Source organism: Chiloscyllium punctatum, chromosome 19 (genome assembly GCF_047496795.1).
Source record: "Chiloscyllium punctatum isolate Juve2018m chromosome 19, sChiPun1.3, whole genome shotgun sequence".
NCBI lineage: Eukaryota > Metazoa > Chordata > Chondrichthyes > Orectolobiformes > Hemiscylliidae > Chiloscyllium > Chiloscyllium punctatum.
In genome coordinates this window covers 79,518,234-79,536,686 of record NC_092757.1, presented here as the reverse complement: position 1 = coordinate 79,536,686, position 18,453 = coordinate 79,518,234, and the positions used below count along the sequence as shown (strand labels likewise).

General features: G+C 39.8%; 1 protein-coding gene across 1 annotated transcript in view; it reads right to left on the bottom strand.

Annotated features, from left to right (window-relative positions):
* Nucleotides 1–18,453, bottom strand: part of LOC140491205 (nuclear pore membrane glycoprotein 210-like) — a 187,561-nt gene that overhangs the window by 78,358 nt on the left and 90,750 nt on the right. Inside the window, exons 18-25 of the mRNA XM_072589184.1 lie at nucleotides 17,951–18,054; nucleotides 13,488–13,592; nucleotides 7,373–7,474; nucleotides 7,169–7,297; nucleotides 6,702–6,829; nucleotides 5,524–5,656; nucleotides 2,861–2,923; nucleotides 280–459 (exon numbers count right to left, since the gene is read on the bottom strand). Of these exons, the coding sequence (XP_072445285.1) occupies nucleotides 280–459; nucleotides 2,861–2,923; nucleotides 5,524–5,656; nucleotides 6,702–6,829; nucleotides 7,169–7,297; nucleotides 7,373–7,474; nucleotides 13,488–13,592; nucleotides 17,951–18,054 (944 nt within the window). The remainder of the gene's footprint in view (nucleotides 1–279; nucleotides 460–2,860; nucleotides 2,924–5,523; nucleotides 5,657–6,701; nucleotides 6,830–7,168; nucleotides 7,298–7,372; nucleotides 7,475–13,487; nucleotides 13,593–17,950; nucleotides 18,055–18,453) is intronic.

The following is an 18,453-nucleotide window of genomic DNA, read 5'->3' as shown; positions in this document are numbered from 1 at the left end:
AAAGACATGTACACTGGAACACTGAACAATGTTTCAAGAAACACTGAACAATGTTTCTCCAGTAATCAACTCTGTTTTGGTAGGGGTGTACAAAATCACCATCGACTTTCCAGTTACTGTTGACGGTAAAATTAATCATATCTCAGTTGTTTTGGATTGGAAAGAATTACAAGAAGGTTCTGATAAATAAACTGCTAATCTTCAACATCCATTTATGAGCCAGATTGACAGCTGAGTCTTTAGGTGGAAATGCAAACTCATAGTCAAACCTTGCATTACCTTGGAGAAAACAACCACTTTTCCTGTATCATCGTCGGCAGCTTGAATAATACCAGTCACTTTTGCTGTTCCCACCATTAGGGCAGTCAGCTGCCCTAATTCATTTACTTTAGCAATGGTACCATTATTAATAGAGAAATGAATATTTGTCTGTGGTTGTGGACCACCTTCAGACATCACCTGCAATCAATTACATTATAAAGATCAGAAAATAATAGTTTGACTCTAGGACAAGCTTTTAATCAACGCTCTATATTAAAATATAGCACAGTTTTAGTACTTTTCAGGAGAAAGCACTGTTTTTCAGGTGTTTTCTCTATAATTTTGGCCTGTTCTCCCCACACATTTTTAAAAAAAATGTATTTATGGGATGTGGCATCACTGTCAGGGCCAATATTTATTGCCCATTCCTAGCTGCCTTAATAATGATGAGCTGCTTGCTCAAAGATCTGCAGTCCATTTGGTGTAGGTAGATTCACAATGCAGGAGGGAGTTCTGGGATATTGACCCAGTGACAGTGAAAAGAACAGCAATGTATTTCCAAGTCAGATTGGTGAATGCTTTGGAAGGGAATTTGCTGTTTGTGTCCACAAGTAGCTGGTGCCCTCTAGATGGTAGTGGTAATAGGTTTGGAAGGTGCTAAGAAACATTAGTTAATGCTGCAATGCATCTTGTAGATGATGGTAATTGTTACTAATGAATATTGGTGATGGAGGGATTGAATATTTGTGGCTGTAATACTGATCAAGCACACTGCTTTGTCCTGAATGATGACCGCTTCATGAATGTTGTTGCAGTTGCATTCATCCAGCCAAGTGAGAAGTATTCCACTGCATTCTTGACTTGCAGATAGTTGACAGGTTTCAGGGAGTCAGAATGCGAGTTACTCACTACAGGGCTCTTAGCCAATGATCTGGTCATGTAGCCACAGTATTTACGTGACTGCGCCAGTTCAGTTTCTGGTCAATTGGATGCCCCAGGATAATAATTGTAGGGGATGCAGCACAGTAATCCATTCAACGTTAAGGGATGATGGTTAAATTCACTCTTATTGGTGATGGTCATTGTCTGGAAATTATGTGGTGCAAATGTTACTTGCTATTTGTTATCCCAAACCGGATACTGACCAATTCCTGCTGCATGTGGAAATGATCTCCCTCAGTATCGGCGGAGTCAGGAACTGTACTGAATATTGTGCCATCATCAGCAAACGTATTTGATTTTATGATGCAGGCAAGTTCATTGATAAAGCAGCTGAAGATGACTGGGCCTAGGACATAACCCTGAGGAATTCCTGCAGAAATGTGTAATCAGGTGTTAGTTCATAACACTGTTTATAACACCTTCCATCAATTTACTGATGATTGAGAGTAGACTGATGGAGTGGTAATTGGCCACGTTGGACTGGGTCAGCTTGGCTAGGGGCATGGCAGGTTCTGGAGCAGACATCTGGAGTAGTAATGCGAGAATATTATCAGGGTCCATAGCCTTTGCAAGTATTCAGTGTCTCCAGCCATTCTTTAATATAACAGAGTGGAATGAATTGGCTTAAGACTTGCATCTGTGATGCTGGAAAGTCTGGAGTTGCCCGATGAATCATACACTCAACACTTTGGGCTAAAGATTGTTGCGAATGGGGCTCATGTATGTAATGAGCAGTGGATGTGCATGAGTGAACAACATTACAATTTAAGCCAAACCTTGAGAAGTTCCCTTTGGGAGTTTATCAAGTCCATGAAATTTTCTTTTTACCTTCCATTTACTTATTTATGTGTACTTAACAAATCTCTCCTCACTTTTATGTTCTGCACATACCAATGATTTATTCAATGACCAAATAGCGATCAGCAAAAACTACACTTCCAGTTGTTCCAAGCAGATATAAAGCATGATTCTAAACCTGGCAGCACCAGTTTTCTCATTTAAGACAGCCACAAAAAAAGGTCACAATAGTGGAAAATCATCAGTTTTTCCTTCCCAGAGCATGTTATTAACCTTTTATATGATTTACAAAGTATATTCTATGTTCACTGCGAAATCCTCAATTACATGACATTCATTACAATCATTTATAGAATCACAGAATCTCCACAGTATGCAAACAGGCCATTCGACCCATCATGTCTGTACTAACCCTCCAAAGATGATCCCACCTACATTCATGCCCTCACCCGAGCCCCAGAACCCCATATTTACCATGGTTAACCCAATTAGCCTGCTCATCCCTGGACACTACAGGGAAATTTAGCATGACTAATCCACCTAACCTGCACACCTTTGCATTGTGGGAGGAAAACGGAGCACGTAGAGGAAACTCCTGCGGACATGGGGAGAACATGCAAACTCCACATAGACAGTCACCAGAGGCTGGAATTAAACCCGATCCCTGCCACTGTGAGGCAGCAGTGCTAACCACTGAGCCACTGTGCTTTCCATTCTTGGTCCTTTATTCCTGATCCTTTTTATGTCAATCTTATGCTAACATCCTGAAAATGTTCGGCTCCAATATCACAACAGGATGTCCATAAATCTTATATTCATGCAATAAAGTTAGTGTGTGAGTTTATTTATGTTTACTGACCTGCATCATACCACCAATGATCAAGGTCACTTTTTGTGGGATTAATCTAAAAGGGGGGAATACCTGAAACCAATGCAAATTGTGGGTTAGGATCACGTGAGCAATCTATTCCTCATCTAAATATTGAATACACAATTTTTATGTCTATCATGTGCATCATTAACTGCTAATACTGATTTAGAAAGCAACGTGCCTCCCTAGTTCTAAGAACAAATGGTCAATTGTCAAAACATTTATACAAAAGAAAAATATTGCAAGTTTTCAAGCTTAAAAAGGAATAACAACATTAAAAATATTCAGCTGCTTGGACAACATTGATGGTTAGAAACAGAGTTAATGTTTCAGGTTATCTCTCATCTGAAAGATCACATGTGAGAAACGGGTTTTGAATTCATAGATATGGGGAAAATCTACAGCATTCTGGACTCAATATTGAATTCAACAACTCTCGGGCTTGAGCTTCTCCTATGTCCTTACCCCAACACCTGTACACCAGTATTACATGGTCTGCTACTAACGCAAGCCAATTTTAGCCACTAACAGTCCCCATTAATAGCTATTCATTTTCCTAGCCTGATCACTATTCATTTCTTTGTCTGTCCAACTGGTCTGTCTCTTTGGGCTGTATCTCCACTTATCAGTTAATCCTTACATCCTCTCCCCACCTTGTCTTCTGCATATAAAAAAAAATTTCCTAGCTACCATCAGTTCTGAGGAAGGTTCACTGGACCTGAAATGTTAACTGTGTTTTCTCTTTAGAGATGATGCCAGACTTAGCTTTTCCAGCAATTTCTATTTTTGAATACATGGGACATTGGCATCAGTACTGGGAAAGGAGGGAGCTGTTCACATAGATTGGGCTCAACCTGAATCCTGCTGGGTCCAAAGTCCTGGTGAATCACAAGGACATCTGGACAGAGGGATTGGGAATACCTTGTAAATATGAAATGAAATGAAATTCAACTGCTAGCAAGAAGTGATATTGGGTCAGAAGACATAAAACCTATATGGGTAGAGTTGAAGAACTGCAAAGGAAAAAGACCCGGATGAGATCTGTGTACAGGCCTCCAAGCAGTAGTCAAGATGTCAGTAGTCAGAAAATCAGATAATGAGCAGCTACCAAGAAAAGAAATTTGTAGAATGCCTATGCGATGGCTTTTTGGAACAGCTTGTGGTAGACCCCACTAGGGAACAGGTAATTCTTGATTTGGTGATGTGTAATGAGGCAGCCTTGTTTAGGGAGCTTAAGGTGAAGGAACCCCTAGGAGGCAGTGACCATAATATGATAGCATTGACCCTCTAGTCTGAGAGGGAGAAGCTTGAATCTAATATAACAATATTACAATTGAGCAAAGGTAACTACAAAGACATGAAGAAGGAGTTGACTGTTGATTGGAAGGAAGAGCCCAGCAAGGAAAATGGTGGGGCAGCAATGGCAATGGGAATTCAGGAGGCACAGCAGAAATTCATCCCAAGGAAGAAGAAGCATACTAAGGGGAAGATAAAGCAATCATGGCTGACCAGGGAAGTCAGGAACAGCATAAAAGTGCATAAGAAAGCATATGGTAAAGATTAGTGGGAAGCCAGAGGACTGGGATGCCTTTATAAAGCAGCATAGAATAACTGAAAAACCAATAAGGGGAGAGAAGATGAAATGGGAGAGTAAGCCAACTAATAATATAACAGAAAGTTGCAAGAGATCTTTTTAGATATCTAAAAGTTAAGAGGCAAGAGTGGACATTGGACTGCTGGAAAATAAGGCTGGAGATATAGTAATGGGAAATGAAGAAATTGTGGAGGTTCTGAATACTTAGACAAAACATTTTAGTTTTCCAATAGTAGAGTAATGCTAAGTGACAAATGCAATTTTCTGCAGGTAATGCAAAAACTACTCATTAGAACAAAACTAGTTCATGCAGGGTTGCGGGTTAAGACTTCTGTCCCAGTTTCCTTTCTGGAACATCTTTAATAAAGCAAAAACAGCTTTTACTGGGAAAAGCTTTTACCAACTTTTACCAAGAGGAAACTCACAGCTGCAAGACGTCAAACATGATCAGTATTATAATCAATCACATCTTGCAGCATCAGAGCAGGCAAGGCGTGGTATTAGTGGGCCAGCTAAGTCCCACAGATTTATTTTTCCTTTGGGTAATTGCTGTCTAATAAACACTGGATCTCTAAAGAGGAAGAGGCCAGCGTGAGAGAGGGGTCTTCCACTAAAGCTCCATTACTTCAATATGCTGCTCAGCATGATTGCCACACAGGCCCCATGGCTTAATGCTAATACCCTTTTTAGCAAAACAAGGCAAAGAAATTGTACTCAGCAGCAGGCCCTCATTCCCATGACACTGGAAGAGCAGTGTCTAAGGAGCAGGATTGTATCAGAAAGAAAATTTAAGTGGGTTTCAGGCCCCTAGTTCAATTTCCATGACCTCTACTCCCATTTCACGAACATGTCTAATGCAGTAAAATCCACGTTTCCTTCTTCAGAGGTAATAACAAATATAATCTTAAACATAAATGCTACTAATTTACTGCTTGAAATTGAACAAAACATTCTCAAGGTGTTGAAATTTATTACTGTTTGCGTTGTGGTTAAACTAAATAATATGGTGATAGAAATGCTGACTTAACTCTTAGTCAATACAATAAAAGGAACATACTTCAATCTGACGTGGGGAAGAGCTCAACTTTCGACCAAACTTGTCTCTGGCCATTGCTATAAGAGTGGTTTGACCCAAAGCCACAGCTCTCAGTAAGTAACTTGCAGCATATTTATCCAAGTCAGTAATTGGTCTGAAAATTAAAATGTTTATAGAAGTACTGTATTTTAACAATATTTAACCACCTCCCCATAGATTGTCATAAGTTGTTGAACACCAAAAATTGTTCATCAACTTAACATTTTAAGGGTTTGGTTCGCTCCATAACTACTATCGGCATGATTTTCACAATAAGTGGCAATGTGCACAAAATATCCAAAGACAGTCAGTTATGTTGCTTGTTCTACAGAAAATCATATTTATCCTTTCCCATAACAATATGAATTCCACTTTTAAACCTATTGCAATTTGAGAGAAACGCACAATTACTGAGCTTCATAAAATTCAAAACAAATTTTCAACATTTATAAAGTGTACAAACTCGCATGTTCAATCACACATACTGGAATTGACAGCAGGGTTCCCATAATCTTAAAATACACAAATGAGGGTAAAGTCTCCCACTGACTTGATGAATTCAGAAAATTACCTCAATATTGTCATCATTCTTACCAGTTAACCAGATTTCTTTTCTTCATTTTCTACTTCTGTTTCTCTTCTCCCAGCTCCATTTCTCAACCTCACCCTTATCACTTGCTTTCCTTGTTATTTCTCCTATCTTCCACTTATGTTCCTGCTGCTTTTCCCCTCCTGCAAATTCCTTTATTTCTTTCTATATTTACACATTACTTCCATACCTTCACTTTCATACCTAAAATGAGGTAGACCTGGTACTAATCCAATGAGAAATTGAATAGGGTGAGAAGTAATGTATGGGAAAAGTCAAGTTTGAGGTAGCAGATCGGGAGTCAGATATCAGGCAATCCAGGATGAGAGGTACTGAAACAGGATAGGTTGCATACACTCAACTTTGAGATCCACAGCCATAGTAAGCAGTGAAAACCTATGTCAAACCATACATCTATTTGTGCTGTGAGTGAGTGTTTCCATGCAAACATAAAAGAAAGATCAATATACTCTTTGAAAATACATGAATTTTACTTCTAATATTTTGAGTTGGTCTTTCTAAAATGTCTTTCTCAAACAATTAGACCTTTCGACTTGTGTTTAATACTTACTCTAAGGTGACAATTGGGGAAGCTGCCTGTAAGCTTATATTCATGTAACGAAAGTATCTGTTCAAAAAGGGTTTCTTGAAGAAATCCAACACCCTGACGTTAACTGGAACAGACTTTCCAATTTCAATCTGTAGGTTCAGATATTGAAATAACTATTTTAGTTGCAACCACTGCCTCATTTTCTAACCATTGTCCTATTAAGATCCTTTGCACCAGGCATCGCTGTGATTTTTCGAACTCTTTTAATCCCACCCAAGTACTATTGTTCTAAATACAGACACCAGAAGTACTAGATTAGTCTTATATCACCAAAATTTGATCTCAAGGAAGTTTACCAAGCTAAATATTATATAAATTTAATTTTTCTCATCTTACAAAAATAGCAATTTAACTTGTATTTGATCAGCAATTAAACTGCTCTGAAGTAACCGCTTAGTAATAGATTTGCATATTTACAATGTACTTACCTTGTGAATAAAATTTAGTTCAAAGTCTAATATATCTGATACACAGATTTCTGCTCTGGCTGGACCTTTGCATGTCAGGCAGAGGTCATATGCTTTCATTGTCACAAAGCCTGGTTGTAGTGGCCTTATCTGCAGCAAAAAGTTTAAAAGTATCAATGCAAGCCAAAAAAAAAGTAGCTATAATTTTTGAAAATTGATACTGACTTGTACATAGTTTTTGGTCTCCAGGTATGTGCTAGTCAGAATCTCAGTATCAGTAGTATTGACGAAAAAGTATCCAGAGCCCTCAGTTAAATAAACTATTTCCTAAAGAAAAATAAAACAAAAGTTACCAACATTACTTCGCTTACAAATACACAAATATAGTCCATAACTCTTTTAAAAGATGCAAGCTTACTTTACATTGTGCTTTATCATGGACTCAGGATATCCCAAAATGCTTCTTTCAAGCAGTCACAGTCATTATACAAGATTATGCCAGAACTAGAGGGCATAGGTTTAGGGTGCGAGGGGAAAGATATAGTAGAGAACTAAGGGGCGACTTTTTCACACAGAGGGTGGTATGTGTATGGAATGAGCTGCTTGGAATGACCTGCCAGAGGAAGTGGTGGAGGCTGGTACAATTTAGATGGGTATATGAATAGGAAGGGTTTGGAGGGATATGGGCCGGGTACTGGCAGGTGGGACTAGATTGGATTGGGATATCGGCATGGATAGGTTGGACTGAAGGGTCTGTTTCCATTCTGTATATCTCTATGACTCTAATATGCAGGTTGCCCAATAGGCACAGAGTGAAGACATGTATTTAACAAATAAACCAGTTAGTTTATTTGTAGTGGTTCAGTGGAGAGTAAAATGCTATACAAGCTCTTTCACAACCACCTGAGATTTGTTCTTAAGTTAATGCCTCATCTGAAAAAACAGAAGTAGGTCTTTCTGTGCCTTGAGCTCTTTTCTTTGGCTTCATTTTAAAACTTTTTTCAACTGATATGGGTATTACTAGCAAGGTCAACTCTCTATTCCTAATTCCCATAACCAAGTGGCAGTGAATCATCTCCTTGGATATGGTTCAATTACAAAACCTTTTAAGAGATAACTTAAGAGACTACGTAGAGTCACAGAGATGTACAGCACAGAAACACACCCTTCAGTCCAACTCGTCCATGCCGACCAGATATCCTAAATTAATCCAATCCCATCTGCCAGCACTCGGCCCATATCCCTCTAAATCCTTCCTTTTCATATACCCATCCAGATGCCTTTTAAATGTTGTAATTGTACCAGCCTCCACCACTTCCTCTGGCAGGTCATTCCAAGCATGAACCACCCTCTGCGCGAAAAAGTTGCCTCTTAGGTCTGCTATAAGTTGAGAGTCACATTTTGGCCAAACTAGTTAACGATAACAAATTGCCATCTCTGAAGGACGTGACTAAACCAAATAAGAATTTACAACAATCCAGCGGCTTTGCGGTCACTATTATTAATGCTAGCCTTGTATTCCATATTTATTTAAGATTAATTTAAATTCTCCAGCTGCCATTCATAGAATCCCTTCGGTGCAGCAAGAAGCCACTTGACCAAATGAGTCTGCACCGACACTCCTAAGAGCATTCCACCTCGTCCCCTTTCATGGGATTTTACATGGCTAACCCATGGGTTACTGGGCACTATGGAGCAATTCACCTAACCTGCACATCTTTGGACTGTGGGAGAAAACTGGAGCCAGTGGAAACCCACGCAGACACCAAAGACTGGAACTGAACCGAATCCCAGGTGTTGTGAGGCAGTAGTGCTAACCACTGAGCCACTGTGCTGCTCCATTGTGGGATTTAAACTCATTTTGGGATAACTAGCTCAGGCTTCTGCATTACTAATTCAGTGACATAACCATTGATGTCAGCCTTAGATCACAGGAGGGTACAGAGAGGCTGGTCAGTGGCAATTGGAATTCAATCCCTATAAGTCTGAGGCGCACCCCACTTGGACAGGATAAACAAGGCAAGCGAATACATGATGAAAGGTAGATCTCTGGGAAGCACTGGGGTCAGAAGGACCTTTGGTGTGCATGTCCATCAGTCCCTTAAGGTAGCAGGATATAGTGGTTAAGAAGCCATATGGGATACTTACCTTTATTAGCCGAGGCATAGAGCTGAAGAGCAGGGAGACAATGCTGAAACCATTTAAAACATTAGTTAGGTCACAGCTAGACTACTGTGCCCAGTTCTAGTATCCATATTATAGGATGGATGATTACACTGGAGAGTGCAGAAGAGATTTGATAGGATGTTGCCCGAGCTAGAAGTTTTAGTTATGAAGAGAGATAGAACAGACTGAGGTTGTTTTCCTTGAAGCAGAGAAGACCGAGGGGAACATAATATTAAATTATGGGTAACACAGACAGGGTAAACAGAAAGAAAGAAATGTTTCCCTTTAATGGATGGATCATTGAGCAGGGGGTTAGATTTAAGGTAAGGGGCATGTGTTTTAGAGGAAATGTGAAGAATTTTGTTTCATTCGGAGAGTGGTGGGAACTTGGAAATCATTGCCTGCAAGTATTGTAGAGACAGAAACCCTCATAACATTTCAGAAGAATTTAGAGAGCACTTGTGATGCCAAGGTTAAAACGCCACAGGAATCAGGTGGGATTAGAATAGTTAGGTGGTTGTTTTTAAAGCAGCACAAAATTGATGGGTCAAAGGGCTGTGCTGTAGACTGCTATGACCAGTAAGGTAAAAACAATGACTGCAGATGCTGGAAAGCAAATACTGGATTAGTGGTGCTGGAAGAGCACAGCAGTTCAGGCAGCATCCAACGAGCAGCGAAATCGACGTTTCGGGCAAAAGCCCTTCATCAGGAATAAAGGCAGTGAGCCTGAAGCATGGAGAGATAAGCTAGAAGAGGGTGGGGGTGGGGAGAGAGTAGCATAGAGTAGAATGGGTGAGTGGGGGAGGAGATGAAGATGATAGGTCAAGGAGGAGAGGGTGGAGTGGATAGGTGGAAAAGGAGATAGGCAGGTCGGACAAGTCCGGACAAGTCAAGGAGACAGTGCTGAGCTGGAAGTTTGAAACTAGGATGAGGTGGGGGAAGGGGAAATGTGGAAGCTGTTGAAGTAAGCAAATGTGGCTGTGGTAGCGAGTTTGTTTCACGACATAGTTGAAGAGCTTCAGAGCAGAGGAAATGACCTGGGAGTTGCAGTGGGAGAGGGACTCCCTGAGATTCTTGTAGAGAGAGGAGGAAAACTTCTTCAAGGCAGGCATCCTTGCAAGAGGATTGAACTGCTGTGCTCTTCCAGCTGCTGCCTGAACTGCTGTGCTCTTCCAGTACCACTAATCCAGTATTTGCTTTCCAGCATCTGCAGTCATTGTTTTTACCTCATTGATTTTAACCCGACTGCTTACTTCAACATTTGATTCCAGGAAGCACAGAATACATACAAACAAGAACAATTATAAGGGATGGACCCACCATCTGTGATTAATGAAAAAAATCAAAAATCAAATTATCAATTTAAAAGAAATATAATTGTGCAAAACTGGGGGCAGGTCAGAGGATTGAACTGAATATTTAAAATAAAACAAAGAATTACAAAAAGATTAAGGGGGGTGAAGAACTGGATTACAAAAGAAAGGTGGCTAAAATATAAAACCAGGTAGGAAAGCTACATCAGATATTTTCTAAAACATTAACAAAGAAAGTGTTGGTCCAACAGAAAATGAATCAGCACTTAGATGTAATGGGAGAGAAAGGAGAAAGAAAACCTTGAGGGCACATCGGTATCACACATGAAACTTCTTTGTAAACATATTACTGCATTTTTAAATAGGTTTGGTTTTCACCATCAGCTCTGTGAAAAACTGTCACTGTAGCTGCATCTACAAGAATGAAAACAGAGAGACCAGCCATCCTTAGCACCTCACAAAGTTCTAACTGTCGAAGTGACAGTGATCCTTTCCCTAACCCATACTAACACAAAGCTCTATCACGACTGAATCAAGGAACATCAGATGTTGTGAAGGCTTCCGTCAGATTGTAACCTTAACTTCCATTAAACAACAGGAAAGAAGTATAAAATGATCAATCCAGTAAAGCTATATTTGCAATTGGGATTATGCAGGGAATCTTGGCCGCATCAAAATATTTGCAGTCAATAGAATATGAATTCACAACACTCTGTTCCACTGTCTGGGATTCACAGAGAATTCCTATCTGAGTTGCTATGGCCAAAACTGCTCCTTCTGAAGAATATCCTTATTTTCTGCAGATTGTTCAACACTGTGGCTCTCATGGATTTTTGTTGAGTATAACATAACTTTTTTGTATCCTCCAGATGTCCAGAGCAAAGAATCCAAGTATCCAATTTCATCCCCTTGGCAATCAAGAATCTATTGACCTCTGGCTTAGAAATATTTGAAGGTCCAGTATCAACTGCTTTTTGAGATTCTGTCAATATGTCTTTGTTCGCTCATGTCCACTGCACAACTCACTTTTCTACCTATATTTGTGTCATCAGCAAATTTAGCTACCATACCTTTGGTCCCTTCATCTAAATCATTTACTTAAATTGTAAAGAGTTGAGCCTTAGCAATGATCCCTGAGACATATCACATGTGAGATCTTGCCAGCATGAAAAAGAACCATTTATTCCTATTGTCTGTTTTTCGTTAGCCAACCAATCAGCTAGCCATGCTAATGTTACTCCAATAGGATGAGATTTTAGTTTCTGCACTAACTTTTGATGTCATCATTATGAAATATTTTCTGGAAATCTAAATATAATACCTCCACTGGTTCCCCTTTATCCACAGAACAAGTTGCTTCTTTAAAGAACTCCAATAAATTAGTTAAAACATGACTTTTCTTTAACAAAGCCATGTTGTCTGTGCCTGATCACCATGAGTTCAAGCTGAGGAACAGGACGCCTGGTCAGGAAGTCTAGGACCTCTAGTCAAATGCCTTCAGGCTGGCCTCTCAAAGCATGGACACCACTATCTGGGCTAGAATCTATTACTTATCTGAGCTCACCTGGAATCAGGCAAAGAGAGTGACTGAGTGAGATGGAAGTGGCTGATTCAGCTGTTGGTGCTGGTGAAGGGAAAAAGTGGTGAGATGGCTCAAGTGAGAGAGTAAGAAACATTGAGAACATTTGAGTGAGAAGTCAGAGGGAGATAGAGGGAACATTAACCATACAATTGAGGGTGGCAGACCAAGAGCCCTGGCGGAAGGTGGGTGAAGTGGTTGTACATGGCAACAAAGAAACAAAAATGGCACTTATCATTCTGAAGCACAGAACATCACTAATGTTCTTCTTGTGCAGCTGGACATTTCTCTGGACCATCAACACCGTGCTGATTTGGGTGGCAATTTTAGACCAGGCTGGATAAGTCTGGTAGGTAAAAACAAGGACTGCAGATGCTGGAAATCAGAGTCTTGATTAGAGTGGTGCTGGAAAAGGTCAGGCAGCATCCGAGGAGCAGGAAAATCGAAGTTTCAGGCAAAAGCCCTTCATCAGGAATAGAGGCAAGGTGCCTGCAGAATGGAGAGATAAATGAAAGGGGGTGGGGATGGGGAGAAAGTAGCATAGGGTACAATAGATGAATAGTTAGCATCTTTGTAATTTTCTATTCCCATTTACACTATTTATCATACATCAGTTTTTCAAGTCATCGGCAAACCTGCAGCTCACCAAGGAAATTACAAGTTAGATAATGAGTTCAAGTCTTGGATAGGCAACCACCTGTGGTCTTCTGCTCATTAGGTAAGATAACTAGAATTCAAGTCAAATTCACACTTAGTAACCTTAATATGAAATAGCAGTTGAATCTTTGTCTGGAGTGCACTTTAATGTCGGAATGGCACAATTATTTTATTTTCCACCAAATCAAATTTTCCTCTCCACTTGCAAGAGTCCACCATTTTCCTCTGGCTGTTTTACAGAATGGAAATGCCTTTCTGCAAAACTCACACGTCCTCACTAATTAGCAACAACTCTATATTAAAATGGCGGATGAAAGTCGGATCTCCATCTTCACAATATAATTAAGAGGGATCAAATAAATAACATTCTGACTTTTTCTTCTGAATTTCAGTGATCATTATCAAGTTTTGTGCAGTGCAATCCAAAATTCAACTTGCTTAGAATTAGAACCACTAATTTATGATGACTGATTATTCAGTACCAGTGGAAGATGAGATGTTCACAATTATTTTGTTGCTTGTATTTCTTTAAAATATTCTATGATCTATTCAACCTGTTGGATTACACAAACTACCACAATATCTATGATTTTATACTCTTATTTGACCCTTAAAATCTTCTTACCAAAACATCAGGATGATTGTATACAGTGAGATTTTTCGGCACTAAGGACACATCATCCACCAGCAACAAATCAATAGTGGCTGATACTGGTGAAAACCTAACACCCTGAGGTACAAAATAAAATATACTTATTATCGTATTCATATACAGCTGACATTAATTCAGTATTAGTAAAATTAAAAATGCACTGCTCAAGTACAATTACTTCATTGGTATGTAGAATCCGTGAGAAATTTTATACCAAGAACTTGGGTATCAATCTCAAATATCAGTGTAAGTGAAAGATGCAAACAGCAAGTTTTCTTCTTTTATACTTTCCACAATAAACTAAATTTTATTTGATAATTTATTTTAACAGTACAAAACTTTAATACCTGAGTTTAAGTACAAGTGGTTGTCCTTTCTATCATGGCAGTACTTGATGAAGTAAAGCATCAAGAAGCCTAGCACATTTGAAGTCAATACAGAAAAACTATTCACTGAGTAGAGACATACTTAATGCAAAGGAAGCTGGTTGTAATTACTCAAGTCCAATCAATTCAACATCAGATGATTGCAGAAGAACTCTATCAGGCCAGAGTCCAAGCCTTAATTATCCGCAGTTGCTTCATCTTACTTTCACTGCATCATCAGATACTACGTGGGAGCACTTAGAGTCACAGAGATATACTGCATGGAAACTGACTCTTTGGTCCAATTCATCCATGCCAACTAGATATCCTACACAGAACTAATCTCATTTGCCAGCACTTGGCCCATATTCTTCTAAATCTTTCCTATTCATATACCCATCCTTTTAAATATTGTAATTATACTAGCCTCCACTACTTCCTCTGGCAGTTTATTCCATACACGCACAACCCACTGCGTGGAAAATTTGCCCCTTAGGTGCCTTTTAAATCTTTCCCATTTCACCTTAAACCTATGCCCCCTCTAGTTTGGAGTCCCCCACCCCAGGGTAAAAAACTTTGTCCACTTACCCTATCCATGCCCCTCATGATTTTATAAACCTCCACAAGGTTACCCCTCAGCCTCCAATGCTCCAGGGAAAATAGCCCCTGTTTATTCAGCCTTTCCTGGCAGCTCAAAATCTCCAACCCTGCCAACATTCTTGTAAATCTTTTCTGAACCTTTTCCAGTTTCACAACATCCTTCCTGTAGCAGGGAGACCAGAACTGCACATAGTATCCCAGTAGTGGTATAACCAATGTCCTGTACAGCTGCAGCATGACCTCCCAACTCTTATACTCAATGCTCTGACCAATAAAAGCAAGCATACTAATGCCTTCTTCACTATCCTATCTACCTGTGACTCCACTTTCAAGGTACTATGAATCTGCACTCCAAGGTCTCTTTGTTCAGCAATACTCCCCAGGACCTTACCATTAAGTATTTAAGTCCCACCCTGATTTGCCTTTCTAAAGGTCAGCACCTCACATTTATTTAAACTTCATCTGCCACTCCTCAGCCATCTGATCCATCCTGTTAGTCCATCTGATCAAGATCCTGTTGTACTCTGAGGTAACCTTCTTCACTGTCCACGACATCTCCAATTTTGGTGCCATCTGTAAACTTATTAACTACACTTCCTATGCTCACATCCAAATCATTTTTATAATGATGAAAAGCAGTGGACCAGGCACCAATTCTTGTTGTACACTGTTGGTCACAGGCCTCCAGTCGGAAAAGCAACCCTCCAACACCACCCTCTGTCTTGTACCTTTGAACCAGTTCTGTATCCAAACAGCTGGTTCTCCCTCTATTCCATGTGATCTAACTTTGCCTACCATGATGAACCTTGTTGAACACCTCACTGAAGTCCATACACATCACATCACTTGTTTATAATTAAGTGTTCAATTCCACTTGAAAGCCCTTAGATATGCACAATGTCCATCCTCGAATACAGGAGGACCTGGACAACTTACTGGATGAATAAGCTGCAAGTGGGAAGTTGACTGTGGACCTTGTGAAGATTTCATCAGTTTTCACTCAGGAAAAGGAAAATATTGTAGAGAAGAATGAGATACGAGATATCAGACTAGAAAAGATTGAGGTTAGTTACAAAGAGGTGTTATCAATTCTAGAAGGAGTGAAAGTAGACAAGCCCCCTGGACCGGATGGGATTTATCCAAGGATTCTCTGGGAAGCTAGGGAGGAGATAACGAAGCCTTTGGCTTTGACATTTGAGTCGTCATTGTCTACAGGTTTAGTACCGCAGAACTGGAGGATTGCAAATGCTGTGCCCTTGTTCAAGAAGGGCAGGAGAGATGACCCAGGTAATTATAGACCAGTGAGCCTTACTTCTGTTGTAGGAAAGGTTTTGGAAAGGATTATAAGAGATAGGATTTATAATCATCTAGCAAGCAACAATCTGAGTTCAGATAGTCAACATGGTTTCATCAACAGCAGGTCACGTCTCACAAACCTCATTGTGTTTTTTGAGAAGGTGACCAAGCATGTAGATGAGGGTAGGGCAGTTGACGTGGTGTACATGGACTTCAGTAAAGCCTTTGATAAGGTTCCACATGGTAGGCTGTTGGAGAAAATGCAGAGGCACGGGATTGAGGGCGATTTAGCAGTTTGGATTAGAAACTGGCTTTCTGAAAGAAGGCAGCAAGTGGTGATTGATGGAAAATATTCAGCATGGATCTGGTTACTCGTGGTGTGCCACAAGGATCTGTTTTGGTACCACTGCTGTTTGTCATTTTTATAAATGACTTAGATGCATGCAAAGATGGATGGGTGAATAAGTTTGCAGATGACACTAAAGTTGGTGGAGTAGTGGACAGTGTGGAAGAATGTGAGGTGATTTACTTTGGGAAGAATAACTGGAAGGCAGAGTACTGGGTCAATGGAAAGATTGTTGGTAGCGCGGATGTGCAGAGGGGTCTTGGAGGTCATGTACATAGATCCCTGAAAGTTACCAACCAGATTGATAGTGCTGTTAAGAAGACATATGGTGTGTTAGGTTTCATCGGTACAGGGATTGAGTTCTGGAGCCACAACATCATGCTGCAACTATACAAAATGCTAGTGCAGCCGCACTTGGAATATTGTGTACAGTTCTGGTCGTCCCATTACAAGAAGCATGTGGAAGCACTGGAAAAGGTGCAGAGAATATTTACCAGGATGTTGCCTGATCTGGAGCGAAGCTCTTATGTGGGTGGAAAGGTTGAGAGACTTGGGTCTGTTCTCATTGGAAAGAAGAAGATTTGATAGAGACATACAAGATGATCAGAGGATTAGATAGGGTAGACAGTGAATTCTTTTTCCTAGGAGGGTGATGTCAGCTTGTACTAAGGGGCATAACTACAAATTGGGGGTGATAGATTTAAGACAGATGTCAGAGGCAGGTTCTTCACTCCGAGAGTGGTAAGGGCGTAGAATGCCCTACCCGCCAATGTAGTTAACTGAGCCACATTAGGGAGATTTAAACAATCCTTGGATAAGCACATGGATGATGATGGGATAGTGTAGGGGATGAGCTTAAAATAGTTCACAGATCGGTGCAATGTCAAGGGCCGAAGGGCCTGTTTTGTGCTATATTGTTCTATGTTCTAATATTCATGCCATAGGCAATGGTCACCTCCATACTGATTTCCTCATGAACTTAGAGAAATAGTATCTTGGGCAAGTCCTGTGCTGGGTTTCCCTTACAATGCCATTCTAACCCAATCTTGGAAACACCAGGTGTGAAAGGCTATTCCTTCAAGTTCTTGGCGAAGACTATCTGAAACAAAGCCAAATCTTGCCAATTCAAAACCTATTGAATTTGAGTGAGAAGCTAAGCAATATTGCAGAATTTAAAAACCCCAGGCTCAGCCTGCAAATAGTCAAATAGTTTGGCATCAGATTGAATCCATCTGTTCAAATCTTGCCAAGGAATTTAAATCAGGAAATAAGCAGTCCTTTCTTTCAGGTTGTAAGTTTTCTTAAGGATTTTCTTTCTTCCCTGTCATCTTGTTGAAATTATGATAACTGTACATTTGGCCCTGTACCTTGCTCAAGTAATCATTAACCATGTGTGAACAGTAATAATAAGACTATTTGACTGTAAGGGATATCACACATAAACTAAATTCTCTCCTGATATACTTCCAGCAGAGGTTTGCTGCATAATGTGTTGAAATGCAAAACTCCACATCAATGAGTTAACATAATTTTAAAGAATGGACAAGTTCTATAGTCAAATACACTTGACATTTTGAAAACAATTCAAATTCATAGGGTATCCTTGATTCCACTATGAAAATACAACTGAGAATGCACTCACATGATAAAAGTAGAGAAACATTATTTTCAAATTCTTCCAAAATACCCATTACATGATCGATCAGAGCAATCTAAAATATGCAGTAAACCTAGTGTTTAAGTGGAAGTGATTTTTAAAATTGTACATTGTTTAGACATTTAAGTGTATTGATGGATTAATATGGTTCATAGTAACTTTTTGAACTTACAACATGGCTTTGAGGCAGATCAGTATCAGTTTTTCCATAGCCGACCAGATATACTGAAATAGTCACTGTTCCTTTCCTCTTGTAAACTACAACCATCCGATGACCTATTGTTAGAAAAAATGTACTACGGTAAAAACTGAACTATAACATGTACTTATATTGGCTGTGAATCTTAGGAAAATCAGTATAATAGGCATCTTCCCAAAACAATTCACACATGGATGGGGAAACAATGCAACGTTGGACTGGATTCTCTTTTCAGATTCTGATCTTGACAGGCTGAGTTCCAGGTCAGGAACCAAGAATTACCAGCAGCAAGATTCTGCAAGTGAATTGCTGAGGAAGCAGCTAAATTTTGGTAGCCGCATTCAATTAAGGATGGCAAATTGGTTTCCATGAATGGAGAGCCAGTTTGAAGCCAAACAGCAGCAGAAGAATGGCACCTCACTGACAAAGGTGGTAACCGTTAATGAAGATAGGGCTACACCTCAAGGTTGAGAACT